The sequence below is a fragment of the Ranitomeya variabilis genome, chromosome 5, assembly GCF_051348905.1.
Source record: "Ranitomeya variabilis isolate aRanVar5 chromosome 5, aRanVar5.hap1, whole genome shotgun sequence".
In the NCBI taxonomy this organism is placed as follows: domain Eukaryota; kingdom Metazoa; phylum Chordata; class Amphibia; order Anura; family Dendrobatidae; genus Ranitomeya; species Ranitomeya variabilis.
Genome location: NC_135236.1, coordinates 84536119 through 84556540, shown reverse-complemented (window position 1 = coordinate 84556540; position 20422 = coordinate 84536119). Strand labels below are relative to the sequence as shown.

Here is a 20422-nt window from a genome sequence, read left to right as displayed (position 1 = left end):
AATGGCCAAATGCCTATGCCAAGTTGTCGATATGCATGCACAGGATTTCTGATGTCGGAAGACCAGGAAGTCAATTGTGGAAATATGGGCCACCATGACTCTCCATGACTTGGCTCCTCTCAGATGACTCCAAGTTACCTGAAGCGTTCCAGTGACACTTTAACTGAAACTGACTAATGGAATCTGTTCCTTTTATTAAAACGACCATAGATGCATAAATTAATTTGTACCATATAACCCCAGAGGAACCGCTGTGGCACCGATCTATCGGATATGATCACCAGGCAAGGTGTGAATTACAATTATTGTACTCGGTAGATATTTGCCACTGGCTAGTCATAGCCGGCTCTACAATAACAAGCCAAATACTTCTTTATCACAGGAACTGTTCCATTAAGCTTTTTAGCCCCTTGCTTTCTGGAGTTATTTGCTTATCTGACTGTATGGAAGAGGGTTTAAAATTGGAAATCTTTTTTTAGTAAAGTGAGGGGGGGAGCATGTTAGAGGGGGTCTGATGGGGGGCGACAATGCCATTTGTCTACTCCAGTTCTGGAAATTGTCATCGGGAACAATAAGGACATTTCCTGCTGGATTCCAGTCACTCCGCAGGCCTGCAGAACCCTCACCCTTCCCCCAAAACACCCACACAGCACTCTCCAGAGTGGGGGCAGGCCTGGCACTATGCGTGCCTAGTCTTTGCTGGGTATGGGCCCTTTTTTTTAGGTTCCAGCATAGAAAGATTAATAAACTTTAGCAGCTTGTGCTGGAAGGAGGCTGTAATGTGGTGGCTGCTGTGAGGAGAACAAGGTCTCCAGTCACTTAGGATGAAGTGGAATCTCACAGCTGGACCTTGTCTTGCTCTCTGTTGGTTTTACTACCCCAGTTTTCTTTCTCCCATGTAAACATTCCCGGGATCCTCCAGGATTTATATCTGCCCATGCTGGCAGTTTCCTGCTACCCCCCTGCCCTTCACCAAATCCCTAAATCCTCCCCAGCACTGGAGCATCTGTGGGAGGAGGACGGGTCAGATTTCCTCCATAGACTGAGCTTTACAGGCAGCTAATTTGACAAATGGACTCTATCATTACCTCATTTTTATTCCCTTTTGACAAGACATATACTTTTTATTTATTTTTTTTTCTCCTCTGTGAAAACTTAAAAAAAAAAAAAAAAAGTCCATAAAAGTATGAGCTACTTTGTCATTATATGGTTAAGAGAAAAATGAGGGAAAATCTGTGTAATGGGTTTGATTACTTCCCAGTGGGATCTTCCCCTCCGGGAAGCCGGGACTGATGTCATAGCTTGTATACCTAGCACATGGTTATCATATGTGTGGTCTGAGTTATTCCCAAGAACTTTTAGGAAACCTATGACTGATGCTTATATTCTCATTTTTATGCTGCTTTACACATGCTGGTGATTAAAGACTCAATCCCACCGCACCCATAGACTTCCTATACTCCAGAATTCTCCACCATACAGATTCTTACTACTGTGACAATAGTTTAGGCTATTTAGTGTGTGTGTGTGTGTGTGTGTGTGTGTGTGTGTGTGTGTGTGTGTGTGGACCATGGCCGCCCTGATATGTTAACATTTCTAGCAACTTTTTCCTATATAGTCTGCTAAAACAGCGCCATCTAGATGGTCTTCAGGAGAATTGCAGCTTTCAGGAATGTTCATCTGCACAACTTTTCTATTCATTGCCTGGATATATTTTAAATAACTTTTCTATTTTCTTTTATAGTATTTACAGATGAAATGGCCTTTATTAGACGCCCCCAGTACTGCCGGTTTGAAGGATGCCAGGTCGCCATCACCTGCGCACCTGGTGAGTATCTCCTAGCGGTGAGATGCCATGGAGGTGAATATATTGGCTCGGATTGGTCCATATAATATATGCTTGGAGACTTTAGGTGTATAATGGCCACACAGATGTTTTGGAAGGATAGCTGTCCTTAGACCTATGATATAGCATTAACCCATACAGGTACGATTCATTCCATGCGAGTGGAGAAAGTCTATGAAATCTGTTTACTTTTTCCCAATCACGTGTACAATCTGAAACCTTGCTGATCTCTCCCTTCATGGACCCATTGACTCTGTTGATTAGATGAGGCTGCAAATTCTGACCATGTATGATTTGCTCGTGGGACATTGAGGTATCAATAGCTTCGTGTCACATCTGCAGTGAGCAGACATTGCAGTACAAGGGTTGATCTAACAGAGGGATTCCTATCTTTGGCCTTGCTCCAGTCTTGTAGAGCCGGAGAACCTTGAGGTTTTCTTTGAGATCTTTTAATACAAATCTCACATGTGAGAAGACTGCTTTTTAGCGGAATGTCCTCTTTTTTAAAGTGTCCCATAAACACATATAACACATAAAATGGGTGAAAATAGAATGGCGAGGGTTTGACCACTGGGACCCTTCCAATTTCAAAAACTGGTCCCAAAGTCCATTTGTAGGAGTTGTGATGAGTATGTGAGACCACTGCTCCATTCACTGTCGTTGGAGGGGGGGTTGCACATCATGACTATTGCTCTGGTTACATAGGAGACTTTGGGGCGCTCATTCTCAGGATCGGTGGGGGTCCCAGCATTTGACCACTCGATTATCACAAACTTATTTATTGTTCTTCTGATAGGTGATTTACAGTGGCATTTGATGTCTTCAAAATTTTTCCATATTTTTGCAAAAAAACGTGACCTAAAACTACATGAGATTTTAACACAAGTCCTAAAGATAATGAGAACCAAATGAATCAAACATTAATTATTTTTAAAAGAATGCTGCCACATTAAGAAATGCTAACCTGCAGATATGGAGGTAACGGCGTTCTGAAGCTGTGCGGTCGCCGCGTCTTTGGTCCGTATATAGTAACTAGCGGCAGTATCCCGTCTGACTGTTCTGTACTGATGCACTGCGGAGGAGGTGGCTGTCAGTCAGTGCTGGAACGCGGTTACAGCCACTGCTCGCTACATAATAAGCAGTGACTGAAGTCGGCAGGAATAAAGTTCCTTTCCTCCCGATAGCCGAGCCTTAGTGTTGTGGCCACACGGCTTCAGATGCAATTAAACCTGCAGATTAATGCCATGTATACAGGTTAATAGATTTTTTTTTTTTTTTTTTACATGACAGGTTCCCTTTAAATCCTGATCATGGGTAAATGAATATAGTGTCTTTTTAGGCTTATTCCTCCTGGAACCCAAGTGATAATGTGCACCATAAAAATAACATATTGCACAGTAAACATTGCTGTATACATGTTCGCCATTTTATATCACAAATATTTTTTTCACTGTTTCAGAGTGAAAGTGTCATGCAGCAGCTACAGGGAGAAAGTGAAGTTTTATTCCTCCTGCAGCCGCTTGCTTCCAATCATCGGGGCTGCAACAGTGACCGCTCACTACAAAGTGAGAGCGGCTGTGATCGCTCCCAGATACGTTGGTTTGCAGTCTGCTCACATATGTGCCACAAAGCAGGTCATCAAAGTGCTGGGCAGTGATTACAGCCGCTCTCGCTGTATAGAGTGGTGACTGTAACCCGCTCCGCACCGCCCCAATGACTAGAAGAGAGGGGCTGCAAGGAGGATAGAAAGTGTGTTTTTTGTTCTCTTCTTCAGTCGGTAAATGGCAATTCTGCATGCAACAATTGTGTTGTATTAAGTGGGGGAAGGGAAGAAGGGGGATGTAGAACCTTAGGTGATGGCGATGGGAGTTAAGTTGACATAATCTAAAATTCGTGTAGATCAAAAGTCGTAGCCATCACTTATTGGTGTCTGTATGTTTTATACAGATAGTGACATTATTCTGGAAGTCGCCATCAGTCTGTGACTGGATCCTTGGGTCCCAGACACCTCAAAATATTTCAAGAGAATTGGATCTAGTGGCTTCAATTTTTTCATACAATATTATTAGATTTATTCGTCTTTTCACCTGATTTATCGACCATGTATTGGTTTTCCATTGTCCGGCTATGTGATTTCTAGTTGCCATGGTAATATACAGGTCCTTCTCAAAAAATTAGCATATAGTGTTAAATTTCATTATTTACCATAATGTAATGATTACAATTAAACTTTCATATATTATAGATTCATTATCCACCAACTGAAATTTGTCAGGTCTTTTATTGTTTTAATACTGATGATTTTGGCCTACAACTCCTGATAACCCAAAAAACCTGTCTCAATAAATTAGCATATTTCACCCGTCCAATCAAATAAAAGTGTTTTTTAATAACAAACAAAAAAACCATCAAATAATAATGTTCAGTTATGCACTCAATACTTGGTCGGGAATCCTTTGGCAGAAATGACTGCTTCAATGCGGCGTGGCATGGAGGCAATCAGCCTGTGACACTGCTGAGATGTTATGGAGGCCCAGGATGCTTCAATAGCGGCCTTAAGCTCATCCAGAGTGTTGGGTCTTGCGTCTTTCAACTTTCTCTTCACAATATCCCACAGATTCTCTATGGGGTTCAGGTCAGGAGAGTTGGCAGGCCAATTGAGCACAGTAATACCATGGTCAGTAAACCATTTACCAGTGGTTTTGGCACTGTGAGCAGGTGCCAGGTCGTGCTGAAAAATGAAATCTTCATCTCCATAAAGCATTTCAGCCGATGGAAGCATGAAGCGCTCCAAAATCTCCTGATAGCTAGCTGCATTGACCCTGCCCTTGATGAAACACAGTGGACCAACACCAGCAGCTGACATGGCACCCCACACCATCACTGACTGTGGGTACTTGACACTGGACTTCAGGCATTTTGGCATTTCCTTCTCCCCAGTCTTCCTCCAGACTCTGGCACCTTGATTTCCGAATGACATGCAAAATTTGCTTTCATCAGAAAAAAGTACTTGGGACCACTTAGCAACAGTCCAGTGCTGCTTCTCTGTAGCCCAGGTCAGGCGCTTCTGCCGCTGTTTATGGTTCAAAAGTGGCTTTACCTGGGGAATGCGGCACCTGTAGCCCATTTCCTCCACACCAGACTCAGTCCACTGCTTCCTCAGGTTCCCCAAGGTCTGGAATCGGTCCTTCTCCACAATCTTCCTCAGGGTCCGGTCACCTCTTCTCGTTGTACAGCGTTTTCTGCCACATTGTTTCCTTCCAACAGACTTACCATTGAAGTGCCTTGATACAGCACTCTGGGAACAGCCTATTTATTGAGAAATTTCTTTCTGGGTCTTACCCTCTTGCTTGAGAGTGTCAATGATGGCCTTCTTGACATCTGTCAGGTCGCTAGTCTTACCCATGATGGGGGTTTTGAGTAATGAACCAGGCAGGGAGTTTTTAAAAGCCTCAGGTATCTTTTGCATGTGTTTAGAGTTAATTAGTTGATTCAGAAGATTAGGGTAATAGGTCATTTAGAGAACCTTTTCTTGATATGCTAATTTATTGAGACAGGTTTTTTGGGTTATCAGGAGTTGTAGGCCAAAATCATCAGTATTAAAACAATAAAAGACCTGACAAATTTCAGTTGGTGGATAATGAATCTATAATATATGAAAGTTTAATTGTAATCATTACATTATGGTAAATAATGAAATTTAACACTATATGCTAATTTTTTGAGAAGGACCTGTAATCAATAAGACGACAAGTTTTATTATTGGCGTTGATTGGTCTGTCACCTAAAAGGAGTATTGTCGGTGTAAGGCCGGTTTCACACATCAGTGTCTCCGGTATGTGTAGTGACAGTTTTCTCACGTACCGGAGACACTGACACACGTGGACCAATTCAAATGAATGGGTCTATGCAGATGTCAGCGTGTTTTCACGGACTGTGGGTCTGTGTGCAAAATAAGCTGACATGTCCGTTTTTGTGCAGTTGCACGGATCACACGGACCCATACAAGTCAATGGGTCCGTGTAAACACGTACCGCACACGGATGCTGTCCGTGTGCTTTTAAGTCATAGTGTATTGAAACAATTTTTTTCAATTTTAACCCTGACAGAACACGGACAGCATACGGATGCTAAACACGGACATCACACGGATCCCACACGGATGTACCACGTGAGCACACGGATATCTCCGGTACCGTATTTTTCCGGTACAGGAAATATCTGGACGTGTGAAACCGGCCTAAGGGGTAGTTCCTTTTTCAGGACTATATTAATTAATTTTATTACAGCCTTCCAAAGAGATTTCACTATGGGGCATGTACACTTCACACCTGGTGGATCTCCCACGTCAGTACATCCCCTGAAGCATTTGTCTGAAATTATATGATAGATATTGTGTAGATAACTGGGAACATGATGAGTTGTATGGAATAATTTATGAGACGTTTCACTGAGTGAGATCTGATTGCTTCCTTTTAAAATGTTTTCATAACATTTATACCATCTCTGAGGTGAACGGGTGATTTGTAGGTCGTCTTCCCATTGGTTCATGGTTTTTATTTTCGAGCCTTCTCTGGGATGATGAAGTGTGATGTATAGTTGTGTTATGAGGCCCTTTCCCAGTGGGTCATGTAAGCATTTCAGTTCGTAATCGGTTGGTTTTGGATTCAGCGTGTTAATGGTTAAGGTTTGCAGAAAATGAAATATTTGTTCTAATCTGAACTTTTCCGACATTGGTACTTGGCATTTCATGATTAACGTTTGTTTCGACATTAATTTAAAATCTGTAGTTAAGCGCTGCAATCTAGTTATCTTATTTTGTTTCCACCGAGTATGATTCCTAGAAGCTACACCCGAGGGAAACATGGGATTATCAAACAGTCCCAAAAGCGGTGATGGATGGGATTGTAGGGCGAATTGAAACCTGTTAGCTCTCCATAGAGTTAATGAATGAGATATGTATAGGATTCTCATTTAAAAAAAAAAAAAACACTTAGTATAATTGTACAGTGCTTGTAAAAACTTTTTTTTGTGTGTGTTTTGCTTATTGCCCAGGTGTTACCGGTCACCTCTGCAGTTTCAGTGGAGTCCTGTCTTCTAAGTAAAGAATGCACTCTCACTTTATTTAGGCCAGTTATTGTAGGCCAGTTGCACAACCATGCCGCTGGATTGAACTGTCACTGATTGAAAGTGCACTGCCACTACTGAGCAGGAATTCAGGAGACAGGGGAAAGGTGCACTCCTGAAATTAGACAATTCCATTATGGGATTTTTTTATTTTTTTTTTTCTTAAAAGGTTTAAAAAAAAATAAAAAAAATCTCCCATTGTGATCCTTGACAATGTCCCGTAACTTGGGCCTTTTCTGCTATGTTTGTGTAGACCGATCTTTGTTTAGATTGTAAATGGGAAAAGTATTTTAATTATAGCAAGCGGTGTTGAATATAAATCAATTGTCAGAAAATGATGGATCATTATGAGGCAGGACAATATATAATTGAGGCTGAGTATGTACGCTGATTGTATGCACTGACAGGGGAGACATATATTCGTGCTCGGTCTTGCTGCACACCATGCACACACATACACGCATGCTTGCATAGCTTTACACGCTCGCTCATGCTTGCATCTAGATGTGTAAAATGTTTCTCGTCACACACGAGGCCCCTTTTGTTCCTCCTTTGTATACCTGTATTAGCACCTGGATTCCTGTCTATTCTTTTGGCATTAAGCTTTCAGCAGAGCGCTGAGCTGCTACTTAATGTAGGAGAGGGGGTAGAAGAATGGTTGTAGGGTGAGGCCCGACTTGCTCAGTGTCTGCCTCCCAAATACTAATGGAACCGTAATGGGGCTCCGTTAAGGGGGAAAGTCCTGCAGATGGCGTAGATTACACTCGCTCCTTACAGGACTGCTTTGTCAGTATCTTGTGTTCATTTGGGCTAGTAAGAATCAACTTTTTTTTGTTTCTTCTTTACTTTTTAGCCTAATAATGATGTATGCACCTTTTTAAAAACCGTATTCCAGTTAGTCATCATCTATTCTCTGGATTAGTGATGATTTCTTCTAAATCTGTGGGGGGTTGAGTTTATTTATTTTACTAATGTATATAGCGTCGTTAAATTCACTGCTCTTTACATATATTATCATCACAGTCCCTATTCCCTATCAGTATGTCTTTGGAATGTTGGAGGAAACCGGAGAACCCGGAGGAAACCCACAAAAATCCGGGGAGAACATACAAACTCCTTGCAGCGCTGGGGTTCAAATCACACCAAAATAGTGCTAACCTCTGAGCCGCTGGGATGCCCTGCGGTTCAATGAATGGTCCTGTGGCCATGTTGGCAGTCTGTGACCACCGATACAAAACCCTATGAACTTCATCTTGCATGCCAGGTTTCCTTGCTTCTCTTCTAATTAGTAGGCCTAGCGTGACGTTATAATTGCAACGTGACACACTTATGACATGGTGCCCAGCCTACTGATCATAAGAGGAGGTGGGCATGGCTCTGAACTGTCATGGACTACCGATGTGGTCGCTGGACTGCAAGTCTTTTTGCTCAACTCTAGTGAGGGGGGGGGTCCAGAGATGGACTATATATGTCCTGTCCACTAGTGTATTGTAGACCCCCCTACCCACCTTTTTGAAATTTTATTTATTTCTTTTTTTCTTTAGTCAAACAAGGTGCCAGTTGTCCAGCATCCCCATCATATGCACCCTCTAACACCCCTCATCACCTACAGCAACGACCGCTTCTCACCAGTGACGCCTCCTGGACATTTGTCACCTGAAATAGATCCAAAGACTGGTAAGACTTAAGTTATTGTACAGTCTATTGAAATGTGTAGTTTTTGTTTTTCTGTTTTGTATAGTATGTCCCATTAAGCTTTCATGTTTACAGGCATCCCGCGCCCACCTCACCCGTCAGAGCTTTCCCCATACTACCCGCTGTCCCCAGGAGCTGTAGGACAGATTCCCCATCCGCTGGGCTGGCTGGTCCCACAGTAAGTGTCTCCTCTATATTAGGATTATATTGCTTTCTATTGTTCTTGTAGGGCAGTTTGTTTCATAGACCTTTGTCTCAGACAGGGCCAACCTATGTATTCTATCCCTCCCGGTGGATTCAGGCACCCATATCCCGCGCTGGCAATGAACGCCTCCATGTCCAGGTATTCTACTGTCCGGTCATACCTTCCCTCATTTATCTACTCTTTCATATAAAACAAAGGGCCCGACTCCTCAATTGCGGTTTAATTATCTATTGTCTCTTTTTTTTGTCTTGTGCTTTAGTTGTTTTGTTTTGTCTTTTAATGTTTGACTTTTTAGCACGTTCCTCTAAAATATCGGAACATTTGCACACTAAACTATCAGCAATACATAAAAATCAATCCAGGGTGGACTGGCGTATATTTGTGCAAAAACTTCAACTTTTGAAATGATGATAACAATTGATGAAAAGCTAAAATTCTCTGAAAGCCCCATACCCTGCCCGCAATGGCAAACAAAGCAAAAACAGGCAAACGCGTATAAAATAGAATTTAGAAAAGACTCAAATGAAAAACGCCAATAAATATAGTGCAAATGCAATAATGAATTGGTCTCTAACTTTTGTTTTTTGTTCCTCAGATTAAATTAATTTTCTTTCTGCAGTTTGGTTTCCAGCCGATTCTCTCCACACATGGTGCCCCCTCCTCACCACAGCTTGCATACCTCCGGGATACCTCACCCTGCCATTGTCTCGCCAGTTGTAAAGCAGGAGCCGTCCTCTGGAAATCTCAGTCCCAATCTAAACTCGTAAGTCTCTATGGGTGCTTTTATCTACACTGGACAGTAATTTGGAACAAATGTTCCTAGGACCACTCCGTTCTTAATAATCGGACTGTTTAATCAGGTTGACAGCAAAATGGAAACTTAATAAAATGAGATGTTTTTGAAAATTTTCTTTCCATTTTTTTCACATGCATAAATCCCTGCATTTACACACCTCGGCTGCTATCAATGAGGTTATTAATGGTTGTCTGAGGAATGTTCTGCTGCACTGAATGCATTTTGGCAAATCATCAAGATCCGCTGCTGGCAGCTCCTTTTGTAATTGCTGACCAATGAAATCCCAGATGTTCTAGATGGGAAACAATCCCAGAGACGCTGCAGGCCATGGTAGCATGCATAGGCCATGCAGGCTGCTTACAGTAACAGGACCGATGCATGGCCGGATGCTGTTGTGTTGAAAAACTGGTGAATAAAGAGGTTATGAAAATGCGGTTTCCATTTTTCCAGAACTTGCATACCATTACCATGTCTATCCTTCCTGTGTTTTCCATAACTCCAGGCCTCTTTTTTTCTTTTTTTTTTTTCTTCTTGCTGTTGCGACTTCAATTTTGATGAATGTAAATGGGCTGTCCTTATACCGCAGGACCAGACTGAGCCTTCAGAGAAAGAATCCCTCTGCTTCCAATCTCTATACAAATAGATAACTTTTTTTTTTAGAAAAAGACCCTTATTTCAAAGCAAGTCCTGTAATTCCTACCAATCCCTCAGGTTGCTGGTTCCCTAAAAAAACAATGTTATTGTCATTGTTAATACAGCAGTCATGGGTCCTTTTGCATCATGACTGTATTGAGGATTTTTTTTGACCCTCTTGTCCTTTAGGAAATCCAGCATGTCAATTAAAAAGGAAGAAGAGAAGAAGCCACATGTTAAAAAGCCGCTGAATGCCTTTATGCTGTATATGAAAGAGATGCGAGCCAAGGTCGTAGCAGAGTGCACACTTAAGGAGAGTGCAGCCATCAATCAGATCCTTGGTCGTAGGGTAGGTGTTTCTTCATGTGGTCAGTGAAACGTGAATGTCGTGGTATGGTAGGTTAAGCCTGACTGTCATTTCCCCACAGTGGCACTCTTTATCGCGAGAAGAACAGGCCAAGTACTATGAGCTAGCCAGGAAAGAGAGGCAGCTTCACTCCCAGCTCTACCCAACGTGGTCTGCAAGAGACAACTATGTAAGTGTGACCTCCACATGGATCCTTCGACTCTAAGGATTCCTAGCTATTGTCTATTGAAATTCAGTTTTCGTACACTAACTTGACAATGCACATTAGATGAATGTTGGCTGAACCTGACGATTTTTGGCAGGATCTACCAACCATCCAATCTGTATGGGGAGTGAACTTTCCCCCACTCCTTGTCTACAGATGTTTGGGAAAAGAAGGGTCTGCCATGTTTGACTTCAACACATCCGAACATGATTTCTGGATACGAGCTGGACACAAACTAAACTGGCTATATGGTCCAACTAAAATACTCAACGCTACGTTACTTTGGTGTTAAATGGCCACAGTTTTATTTAGAGGGTTATTCCATCTCCAAGATCCTATCCCAATGTAGTAGGTGTAATAATATTAGCAAATATTTCCAATTATAAATTAAATATAGTTCTTCTGAGTCGCTATGTCTTTCCTCGTGTGAAGGCATTGCAGGACCTTAGGTATCCATGGTTACGACCACTGGTATAATGAGTTAATTAGCTAGTTGCTAGTGGTCATAACCATGGATACTTAAGGTCCTGCAATTCCTGCACATGATGAAAATGATACAGCGAATCAGAAAAACTATACTACATATATAATTGGAGGTATTTGCTAATAATAATTATTATTATTACACCTACTACAATCATATGACAAGAACAGTAAATCACAGTAAAGACTACATTTACACGTCCGTATTTTCGGTCAGAATGTTATTCAGTAGGACTGTTCAGATGTGCGGGGTTTTTAGGTTTTCTTTTCAATGACAGAATGTCCCCCGCCCCCCCCCCATAAAAAATGCAGCATTTATTTTGGATGATGTATTGCATCCAATTTTGTACGGATACATTGCAGTTCTTTAACATTGGAAATTGTTCTTGTAAATTGTAATGCTGATGCATAAAAGCTGATGCTAAATGAATTAAAAATGGCTAATAATAATATTTTTGCCGGGAAAAAAAAATATATTAATAATAATTATTTTTAAATACTTTTTGTGACGTTTATTCAAAGACACCATGAGCTGCCCGACATAGACCAAGGGGCAACACGCTCTGACTTGTCACATTAGCAAAGCCAGTCCACGTCAAGCCCTTCAATGAGCCAGTCAAATATCCATATTCCCGTGCTTCCTCATAAACCGCCCCTGGATGCCGTACAGGCGGGCCACCAAAGCTTAGACTATCTCTTTTCCCCCCATTGTTCAACAGCTTTTATTAATTAAAATGAGTCCACCATAGCTATAGGGAACCATGGCTGCTGGATTTCTCTTCTGTTGGGCTTAGGCTACTTTCACACTAGCGTTAACTGCAATACGTCGCAAATGCGTCGTTTTGCCGAAAATACGCATCCAGCAAAAGTTCTTGCTGGATACGTTTTTTTCGTCATAGACTAACATTAGCGACGCATTTGCGACGCATTGCCAAACGTCGCGTCCATTTTGCGACGCTTGGGCGTGTGTTAGCGGACCGTCGGGAGAAAAAAACCTTACATGTAACGTTTTTTGCTCCCGACGGTCCGCTTTTTCCGACCGCGCATGCGCGGCCGGAACTCCGCCCCCACCTCCCCGCACTTCCCCGCACCTCTCAATGGGGCAGCAGATGCGTTGGAAAAATACATCCGCTGCCCCCGTTGTGTGGCGGAGACCACGCTAGCGTCGGGAACGTCGGCCCGACGCACAGCGACGGGTCTTTCCCGACGCTAGTGTGAAAGTAGCCTTAGAAGGGTAATATCAAAATATTTTCAGAATTATCAGATAGCGCATGTACAAACAAGATAAAGGATTCAGTGATGCATAAATCATCTTAAACCTGGTAAACTGTCAAGTAAAATATCAAATATACTATTCCACAGTTTACCAAGAAAAAAGGTCAGGCGGGAGATGAGAGAAAGCAAGAGACGGTGAGACAGGAAGTTGCATCTCTTCATAAACCCGTCCCTCCTCAGTAAAATGCCGAGCACACAGACGGACTCCTATTCGCTTATATCCTTTTTGCTTATTTTCCATAAAAACAAAATGAGAACCCCCCCCTCCCCCCTGAAATACGAATGGCTCATGAGGTTAAGTTTGGGTCAGGAAGCCCATTGCCGGTCTGGACATCGCAGCCTGTACTAGGACTGTAAAAGTTGGATTTGTGACACCGGTCCGACATTTTATTCATATAGGGAATATTAGTTGTATATATGAATAATACAGATTTTCTTTTTCAGGGCAAGAGAAAGAAGCGGAAGAGAGAGAAACAGTCACAGGAAGCAGAAGGTATGAAGCACGGCTACAGCTCTATAGCTAACCTACACAACATGGTGGTCTATGATTCGGTGGTAGTAGTGGTTTACATTAACTTCAAAGTAGAGGAACGTTTGTTAACCTTTAGTTTGAACAGTCATGCTGTGCTGATAGTCCCTCTTAATAATGCAGAACTAAGTCCCGCTGCTCGTTGCTTCATGGCGGGGCCAATGATTTATATACAACTTCCCACCTACTTGTTTTCCCTCGATCTTCATGCCCTCCGCCACTCCCCATCTTCGACAGCTCTGGCTTGATGGCACCAGAGCTTATGGTGGAGACAGATGGAAAACCATGTGGGAAGATGTAGTTAAATGTTTGGCCTTGCTGTGATGCACCAAGCATCCGTACTTGGTCATCCTGTGCTGACAAAGTCCATTTAAAGAGGATATTTTTCACCAGTTTGAGCAGGTTAAACTGGCCACAATAATGGTGGCTGCAGAGCTGAGTAAAATGTATTTATTTTGTGTTTTTTATTTTTGTCCTCTCAGTTGTGGACATTGTCTTTTAAAGTATTTAGCTTATAATTTATGATAAGCCCAATTGGGTGTTGCCAAAAAACAAGAACGTGCTCCCACACTAGCTTAGAAAAGCAGACTCATTACATCTCTCACAAAAGAGAAAGCCCATTCTAACTAGTCTTGCTGTAGAGCGATTACAAAGTGTAGGGAGAAGAGATTGATTACTAATACTTCTTTAGCTTTCATATCACAGCAACAAGTGTGGGGGGAAATCTCAGCCCTGCTCTACTGCCTCGCTTCCCCCACACTGCCTTCTGTGGTACGAAAGCTAAAGAGGTATTTGTAACTAATCTCTGCCATACTCTCAGTACTTTGTAATCAGGCACAGCTTTAAGGTGACCTCAATTAGGAGAGGAGAAAGTCTGTTGTGGGGTATGTTTTTTTTTCCCTGCATGATGCCTCCTGCTTATGATTGGTCAACATCATACAGGGGTAGAAGTACACGCCCCCAATCATAAGCAGGTAGTGTCCTGCAGCGGGGGAAATGGCTTACAACAGGCTTTTTCCTGTGTGAAACATGTAATCACACACAACTCTGCAGTGATATCAGTGAGGAGAGTAAAGTGCTAGAAGTTGAGCACAGAAGAGTGTGATTACGAACACTTCTTAGCTTTCACCTCACAGCAGCCACCATGAAGGGTTAGGGGAGACACAGTACAGCAGAGCTAAGCTTTGTATCCATACAAACACTTCTAGCAGCTCTCCTGTCACACTGCTGTCAGCTCTGCTGTACTCCACTACCCCCCACACTGGCTGCCATGAGATGTGTTAGTAATCATTAGAAAACATTTAGTGATCTCATTGCAGAGTGATTAAAAGTTCTGGGGGTAGAGCAGAAATGAATGTGATCAATGAGGAGAGTAGACTTGTCTGTCATTACATGTCTCACACACGAGAGAAAGCGTATTCTTCTTTTGTTCCCCTGCATAACACTTCCCACTTGTTTAAGGTGAATCCCATGGTGATCTCTGCAACAGAGGAGAAATTAAAAAAAATAAATAAATACAAAATAATTTTTTTTTTTACTCAGCTCTGCAGCCGGTATTCCATAGTGTGGCTAGTTTAACATTGTCAAAGTGGTGAAAGGTCCTATTTAATGAGGGCAGCGTGTGAACTTTGACCAAATGCATAGGTAATAGAAGGGCTGTCAAGAGTTAAGGAGATTAATATCCTACCATGATGCTACACTTAGTCTTGGGTAGGAATGGCCACTATAAACTTGACTGACCTGTTTCTACAGAGGGGTCAAGAACAACACTGACTCGTTTGGTCACCTATGTATTCCCATAGTGATTGGATAATTATTGCTCAGTTACCTGTCTATACAAAACCTAAGTCTTCTCAGTGTACAGAATTGGAAGCGCAGCCTTTGCTAACGTGTATATGATGTAGTTATACTCCTCTTTTTTAGGTGTATTCGCTAATTGCTTATTCATAGGACCACCATGACTGTATAATCGCTGGGGGTCTGACCTCTTCAACCATCACTAATCCTGAGAACGAAGAGGCTGCAGCACCGTTTTAGGGCTATGTCCTCTTCAGTTTTTCCTCTGCACAGGGGCAATTCTGATCCACATGGCAGTGAAGGGAGTAGCTGCAGTTCCCTGCACTGCGAGGTGACCGTCTGCATTGTGAAGGGGGACACGGGGCTGAGCCTTTTTGTCAGGATCATCTGCAGTCCCACCCTGTCCAGCCTTACAAGCATTTAAAAAGGTTTTCCTGGAAATGTAGCTAAACTGAAGGAAAGACCATGACATTCTGAATAAATGCTGAAATAATTGGCAAATCCCATTCTCTTGGCCTGTAGAGGTAATTGCTATAATACACGGACTGAATCTTGTCCTAGACTGTGAAGTAGGGAGTCCGACTCTGTGACCTAGAGGGAACTTATATGTCATAATGTCAAGTTATCGCTGGGTCATTGAGCTTCCTTTTGCTCATGCTCAATAGGGGTCCTATCTGTCAGATCCAAGGTGGTATCTGGGGGTCCCAACAGCGATTTATATATTGGCCACCTACCTGGAAAAAATCTAAAATTTTTCATTCCCGTTGCAGTTTCCAATTGTCTAAGCTGTTCCCCTTTTTTGATTTTTCAGTTTCTAAACCGAAGAAGGTTTGTATTCAGCATCTTCCTCCAGAGAAGACCTGTGACAGCCCAGCCTCTTCCCATGGCAGCATGTTGGACTCGCCAGCAACACCCTCTGCTGCTCTTGCGTCTCCGGCGGCGCCCGCTGCCACCCACTCGGAGCAAGCCCAACCGCTGTCCCTCACCACCAAACCAGAAGCAAGAGCACAGTTATCTCTCAGCCACTCCGCAGCCTTCCTGGCCTCCAAGTCTCCTCCGTCCTCCATCCTATCCGGGCACTTGTCTTCTGTTGGATCGCCGTTGCTCTCTCGGCCCATCCCACTCACATCCTCTGTATTGTCTCCACCCGGTGTCTTTCCGTTACCCCTATTGCAGGCACAACCCCTCTCTTTGGTGACCAAATCCAGTGACTGACATGGGGGGAAAAAAATTCTATGGCTGGGATCGTTTGACGTAAAAGACATATAAAAGGAGTTGTACTCTGCGGATCGACACCTACTCTGCTATGCACTAGTATATGTATACTGGATTTTGCTCGGCACGGATTGGTGTGTGTGTATATGTGTATAAATATATATATATACGCTCTACCAGCGGGGACCACTTTTTTTTTTTTTTTTTTTTTTCCTGCTCTGCGATTCAACTCTTCAGCCACAGACTGTACTCTGTGGATATGGACACCACCATATAATGGTGCAGATATTTCAAGACGTTGGCCGCAGAGGTTGCGCATCACTTGACAAGGGACTTGTCTTCTGCGTAGAGTCGGAGCGTTGTGGTTTACTAAAGTGACACGTTCATCAGAATGTGGGGCCGCTCGGGTCACATGTTCTCTTTAGGCGGATTACAGCTTGTACCTCCCCTCCGGCATGCAGCCACTTATCGCATTGGGCCACAAGTACACGAACCGCATGCATTATTGGTCAATATTTGATCTTGCGGTTTTATGCTTAACTATGGTTTTCTTCTTTTCTTAAATTTTTGTTTTCTTTAATGAAGTAAAAGTGGAAATAGGAAAAAAAATCCATGTATATTGTACATACAAATGTGCCCGAGTAGGGGAAACGGGGTGTGCATGTTTCTATTTTGTATGTCCTAAGGAAAAGTTAGGAGGAACAAAAAATAATTATTGGTCCGTTTTTTGAGTGCTAATCTAGGGGCAGCAAGCTACTTTTTCTTTTCTTTTCTTTTTTTTTTTTTTTTGTTAACCTATCTGGCATTCCCTGGGTTACTATCACCTATACATGTATTTTTTCTCTCTCACTTACTGAGTCCTTTTTTTTTTGCTTTGTTTTTGTTTTCCTCTCCACCATTTCTCCATTCCATTCTTCTATACAGTTTTATGTATTTTTTCTTTTTTTTTATGGAAAAGAAAATTCTTGAAAAATGTGACTTTTTGTAACAAAATAGAAAATATATTGTGTTTTAAAATATAAGGGTTTGTTCGTGTTTTTGGTACAGTGTGCAGAGGCTGCGAGCAGTGAATCAAATGTTGGCTTGTGCCCCCTAGTACAGCTTCATGACAAAGACCTGTGTTCAATGGAGACAATTGAAACCAAATAAAAGCACATGAGACTCTCAATCCTCAGTATTTGCACTATTGTGTATGCGTATGATGAAATGTATAAAACATTTTTTTTTTTTTTTTTTTTTGAGAACCGGAAGCCTGCAGATCCATCTTATTTTAGCATGTGCCGTCAATCTTTTGTATGACCACCACGGACGGATTCTCGGCTGATTTCGCCAAATTATCCAATCTGCAGAACCATCAAATATATAGTGTATGTCTAGTAAGAAGTGATGAGTGAATGTTTGCTTACAGAGTGTCTTCGGGGAGCTCGAATAATAAGTTTGAGTCCCCGCGACTGCATGTCTTGCTGTTACAGGGATTACCTAACAAACAGGCTATCACTGCATGTGTTGTGGCTGTCTAACAGCTGCGAGACATGCAGCTGCGGGGACTCGAACATACTATTCAAGCACGCCGAAGACGCGCAGTTATCACACAAGCATGTTCTGATAACACCTAATCCGATTACGTTTGCTCATCACTACTAGTAATAAATACCAAAACACCAATAGCAATAATGGGATGTAACAATTTTGATTTAAAAAAAAATAAAAAAATAAATATATATATATATATATATATATATATATATATATATATATATATATATATATATATATATATATATATATATATATATAAAAATACACTGCTCAAAAAAAAATAAAGGGAACACTTAAACAGAATCTAACTCCAAGTAAATCAAACTTCTGTGAAATCAAACTGTCAACTTAGGAAGCAACACTGTTTGATAATCAATTTCACATGCTGTTGTGCAAATGGAATAGACAACAGATGGAAATTATTGGCAATTATCAAGACAGACTCAATGGAGTGGTTCTGCAGGTGGGGACCACAGACCACATCTCAGTACCAATGCTTTCTGGCTGATATTTTGGTCACTTTTTTGAATGTTGGTTGTGCTTTCACATTCGCGGTAGCATGAGATGGACTCTACAACCCACACAAGTGGCTCAGGTAGTGAAGCTCATCCAGGATGGCACATCAATGCGAGCTATGGCAAGAAGGTTTGCTGTGTCTGTCAGCGTAGTGTCCAGAGGATGGAGGCGCGCTACCAGGAGACAGGCCAGTACACCAAGAGACGTGGAGGGGGCCGTAGGAGGGCAACAACCTAGCAGCAGGACCGCTACCTCAGCCTTTGTGCAAGTTGGAACAGGAGGAGCACTGCCAGAGCCCTGCAAAATGACCTCCAGCAGGCCACAAATGTGCATGTCTGCACAAATGGTTAGAAACCAACTCCATGAGGATGGTCTGAGTGCCCGACATCCACAGATGGGGTTGTGCTCACAGCCCAACACCGTGCAGGACGCTTGGCATTCACCACAAAACACCAGGATTGGCAAATTCGCTACTGGCTCCCTGTGCTCTTCACAGATGAAAGCAGGTTCACATTGAGCACGTGACAGAGGCTGGAGATGCCGTGGAGAGCGATCTGCTGCTTGCAACATCCTTCAGCATGACTGGTTTGGCAGTGGATCAGTAATGGTGTGGGGTGGAATTTCTTTGGAGGGCCGCACAGCCCTCCAGGTGCTCGCCTGAGATAGCCTGACTGCCGTTGGGTACCGAGATGAGATCCTCAGACCCCTTGTGAGACCATATGCTGGTGCAGTTGGCTCTGGGTTCCTCCTAATGCAGGACAATGCCAGACATCATGTGGCTGGACTATGTCAGCAGTTCCTGAAAGATGAAGGCATTGAAGCTATGGACTGGCCCGCCCATTCCCCAGACCTCAATCCGATTGAACACATCTGGGACATGTCTCGCTCCATCCACCGATGTCACATTGCACCACAGACTGTCCAGGAGTTGGCGAATGCTTTAGCCAGGTCTGGGAGGAGATATCTCAGGAGACCATCTGCCCCCTCAAGAGCATGCCCAGGCATTGTATAGTAGGGAGGTCATACAGGCACGTGGAGGCCGCACACAATACTACTGAGCATTAGTGATGAGCGAGTGTACTCGTTGCTCGGGTTTTCCAGTGCACACTTGGATGGTCTCCGAGTATTTATGACTGCTCGGAGATTGTTTTCCTTGCCGCAGCTGGATGATTTACGGCTGCTAGCCAGCCTGAGTACATGTGGGGGTTGCCTGGTTGCTAGGGAATCCCCACATGTAATCAAGCTGTCTAGTAGCCGCAAATCATCCAGCTGCGGCAAGGAAAACTAAATCTCCGAGCAGTCATAAATACTCGGAGACCACCCGAGCGTGCTCTGGAGAACCCGAGCAACGAGTATTCTCGCTCCTCACCACTGAGCATCTTTTCCTTGTCATGAGGCATTTCCACTGAAGTTTGTTCAGCCTGTAATTTAATTTTCCACTTTGATTTTGAGTATCATTCTAAATCCAGACATCCATGGGATATTCATTTTGATTTACATTGATAATTATGTTTTATTGTTCGGAACACATTCCACTATGCAATGAATAAAAATTTGCAACTGGAGTATTTCATTCAGAGATATCTAGGATGTGGTATTTTAGTGTTCCCTTTATTTTTTGAGCAGTGTAGTTACATTTATGACATGGAAGTAAAAAAAGAACAATAGGACATAAAAACAGAAAACTAAAGAACAGACGTATACCCCACTAGATGACTAGACATACATTAGATAACTATTGGGAAAGTATAAATTGACAATATGTCTAGAAATAAAAAATGTAAGTACTAAGTGTCTATCTGAATAGATAAAAGATAATATCAATATTCAATATGGTAACGAAAAATAGCCATGTGAATTACCAATAGGTTATGATAGACAATTGGAACATTAGAAGCCACTGGTATACAAGTAGAGACAGCCAACAGGACATGGCACGGTATCACAGTAAAATACTGAAGCACATGAAGTTACATGTAGATAGTACCTATAGCCATAGTTGTTGGGGTATATTGGATTTGATGTGGACTTTCTGCATCAAAATCTGCACATAACGTGGATTTCTGAAAATGTTTTTGAAAATTTTAGAGACCGCAGTTCATACAGCACAAAGAATTAACATTCTGCGGGTCAATTTATGTGCAGAAAAGTTGTGTAACATGTAGATGACCTTTTATCAAAAATCTGAATAACT

At 42.4% G+C, this 20422-nt stretch overlaps 1 protein-coding gene across 2 annotated transcripts in view; it reads left to right on the top strand.

The window, feature by feature from the left end:
- Nucleotides 1-17341, top strand: part of TCF7L1 (transcription factor 7 like 1) — a 54861-nt gene extending 37520 nt beyond the window's left edge. Inside the window, exons 4-12 of one of the 2 annotated variants that reach the window (XM_077262794.1) lie at nt 1745-1828; nt 8518-8650; nt 8744-8846; nt 8928-9011; nt 9493-9636; nt 10492-10651; nt 10731-10838; nt 13077-13125; nt 15770-17341. In XM_077262794.1, the coding sequence (XP_077118909.1) occupies nt 1745-1828; nt 8518-8650; nt 8744-8846; nt 8928-9011; nt 9493-9636; nt 10492-10651; nt 10731-10838; nt 13077-13125; nt 15770-16173 (1269 nt within the window). In that variant the 3' untranslated portion in view covers nt 16174-17341. Of the gene's footprint in view, nt 1-1744; nt 1829-8517; nt 8651-8728; nt 8847-8927; nt 9012-9492; nt 9637-10491; nt 10652-10730; nt 10839-13076; nt 13126-15769 lie in introns of both variants that reach the window. The other variant, XM_077262793.1, reaches the window with a different exon arrangement.
- The last annotated feature ends 3081 nt before the right edge of the window (nt 17342-20422 follow it).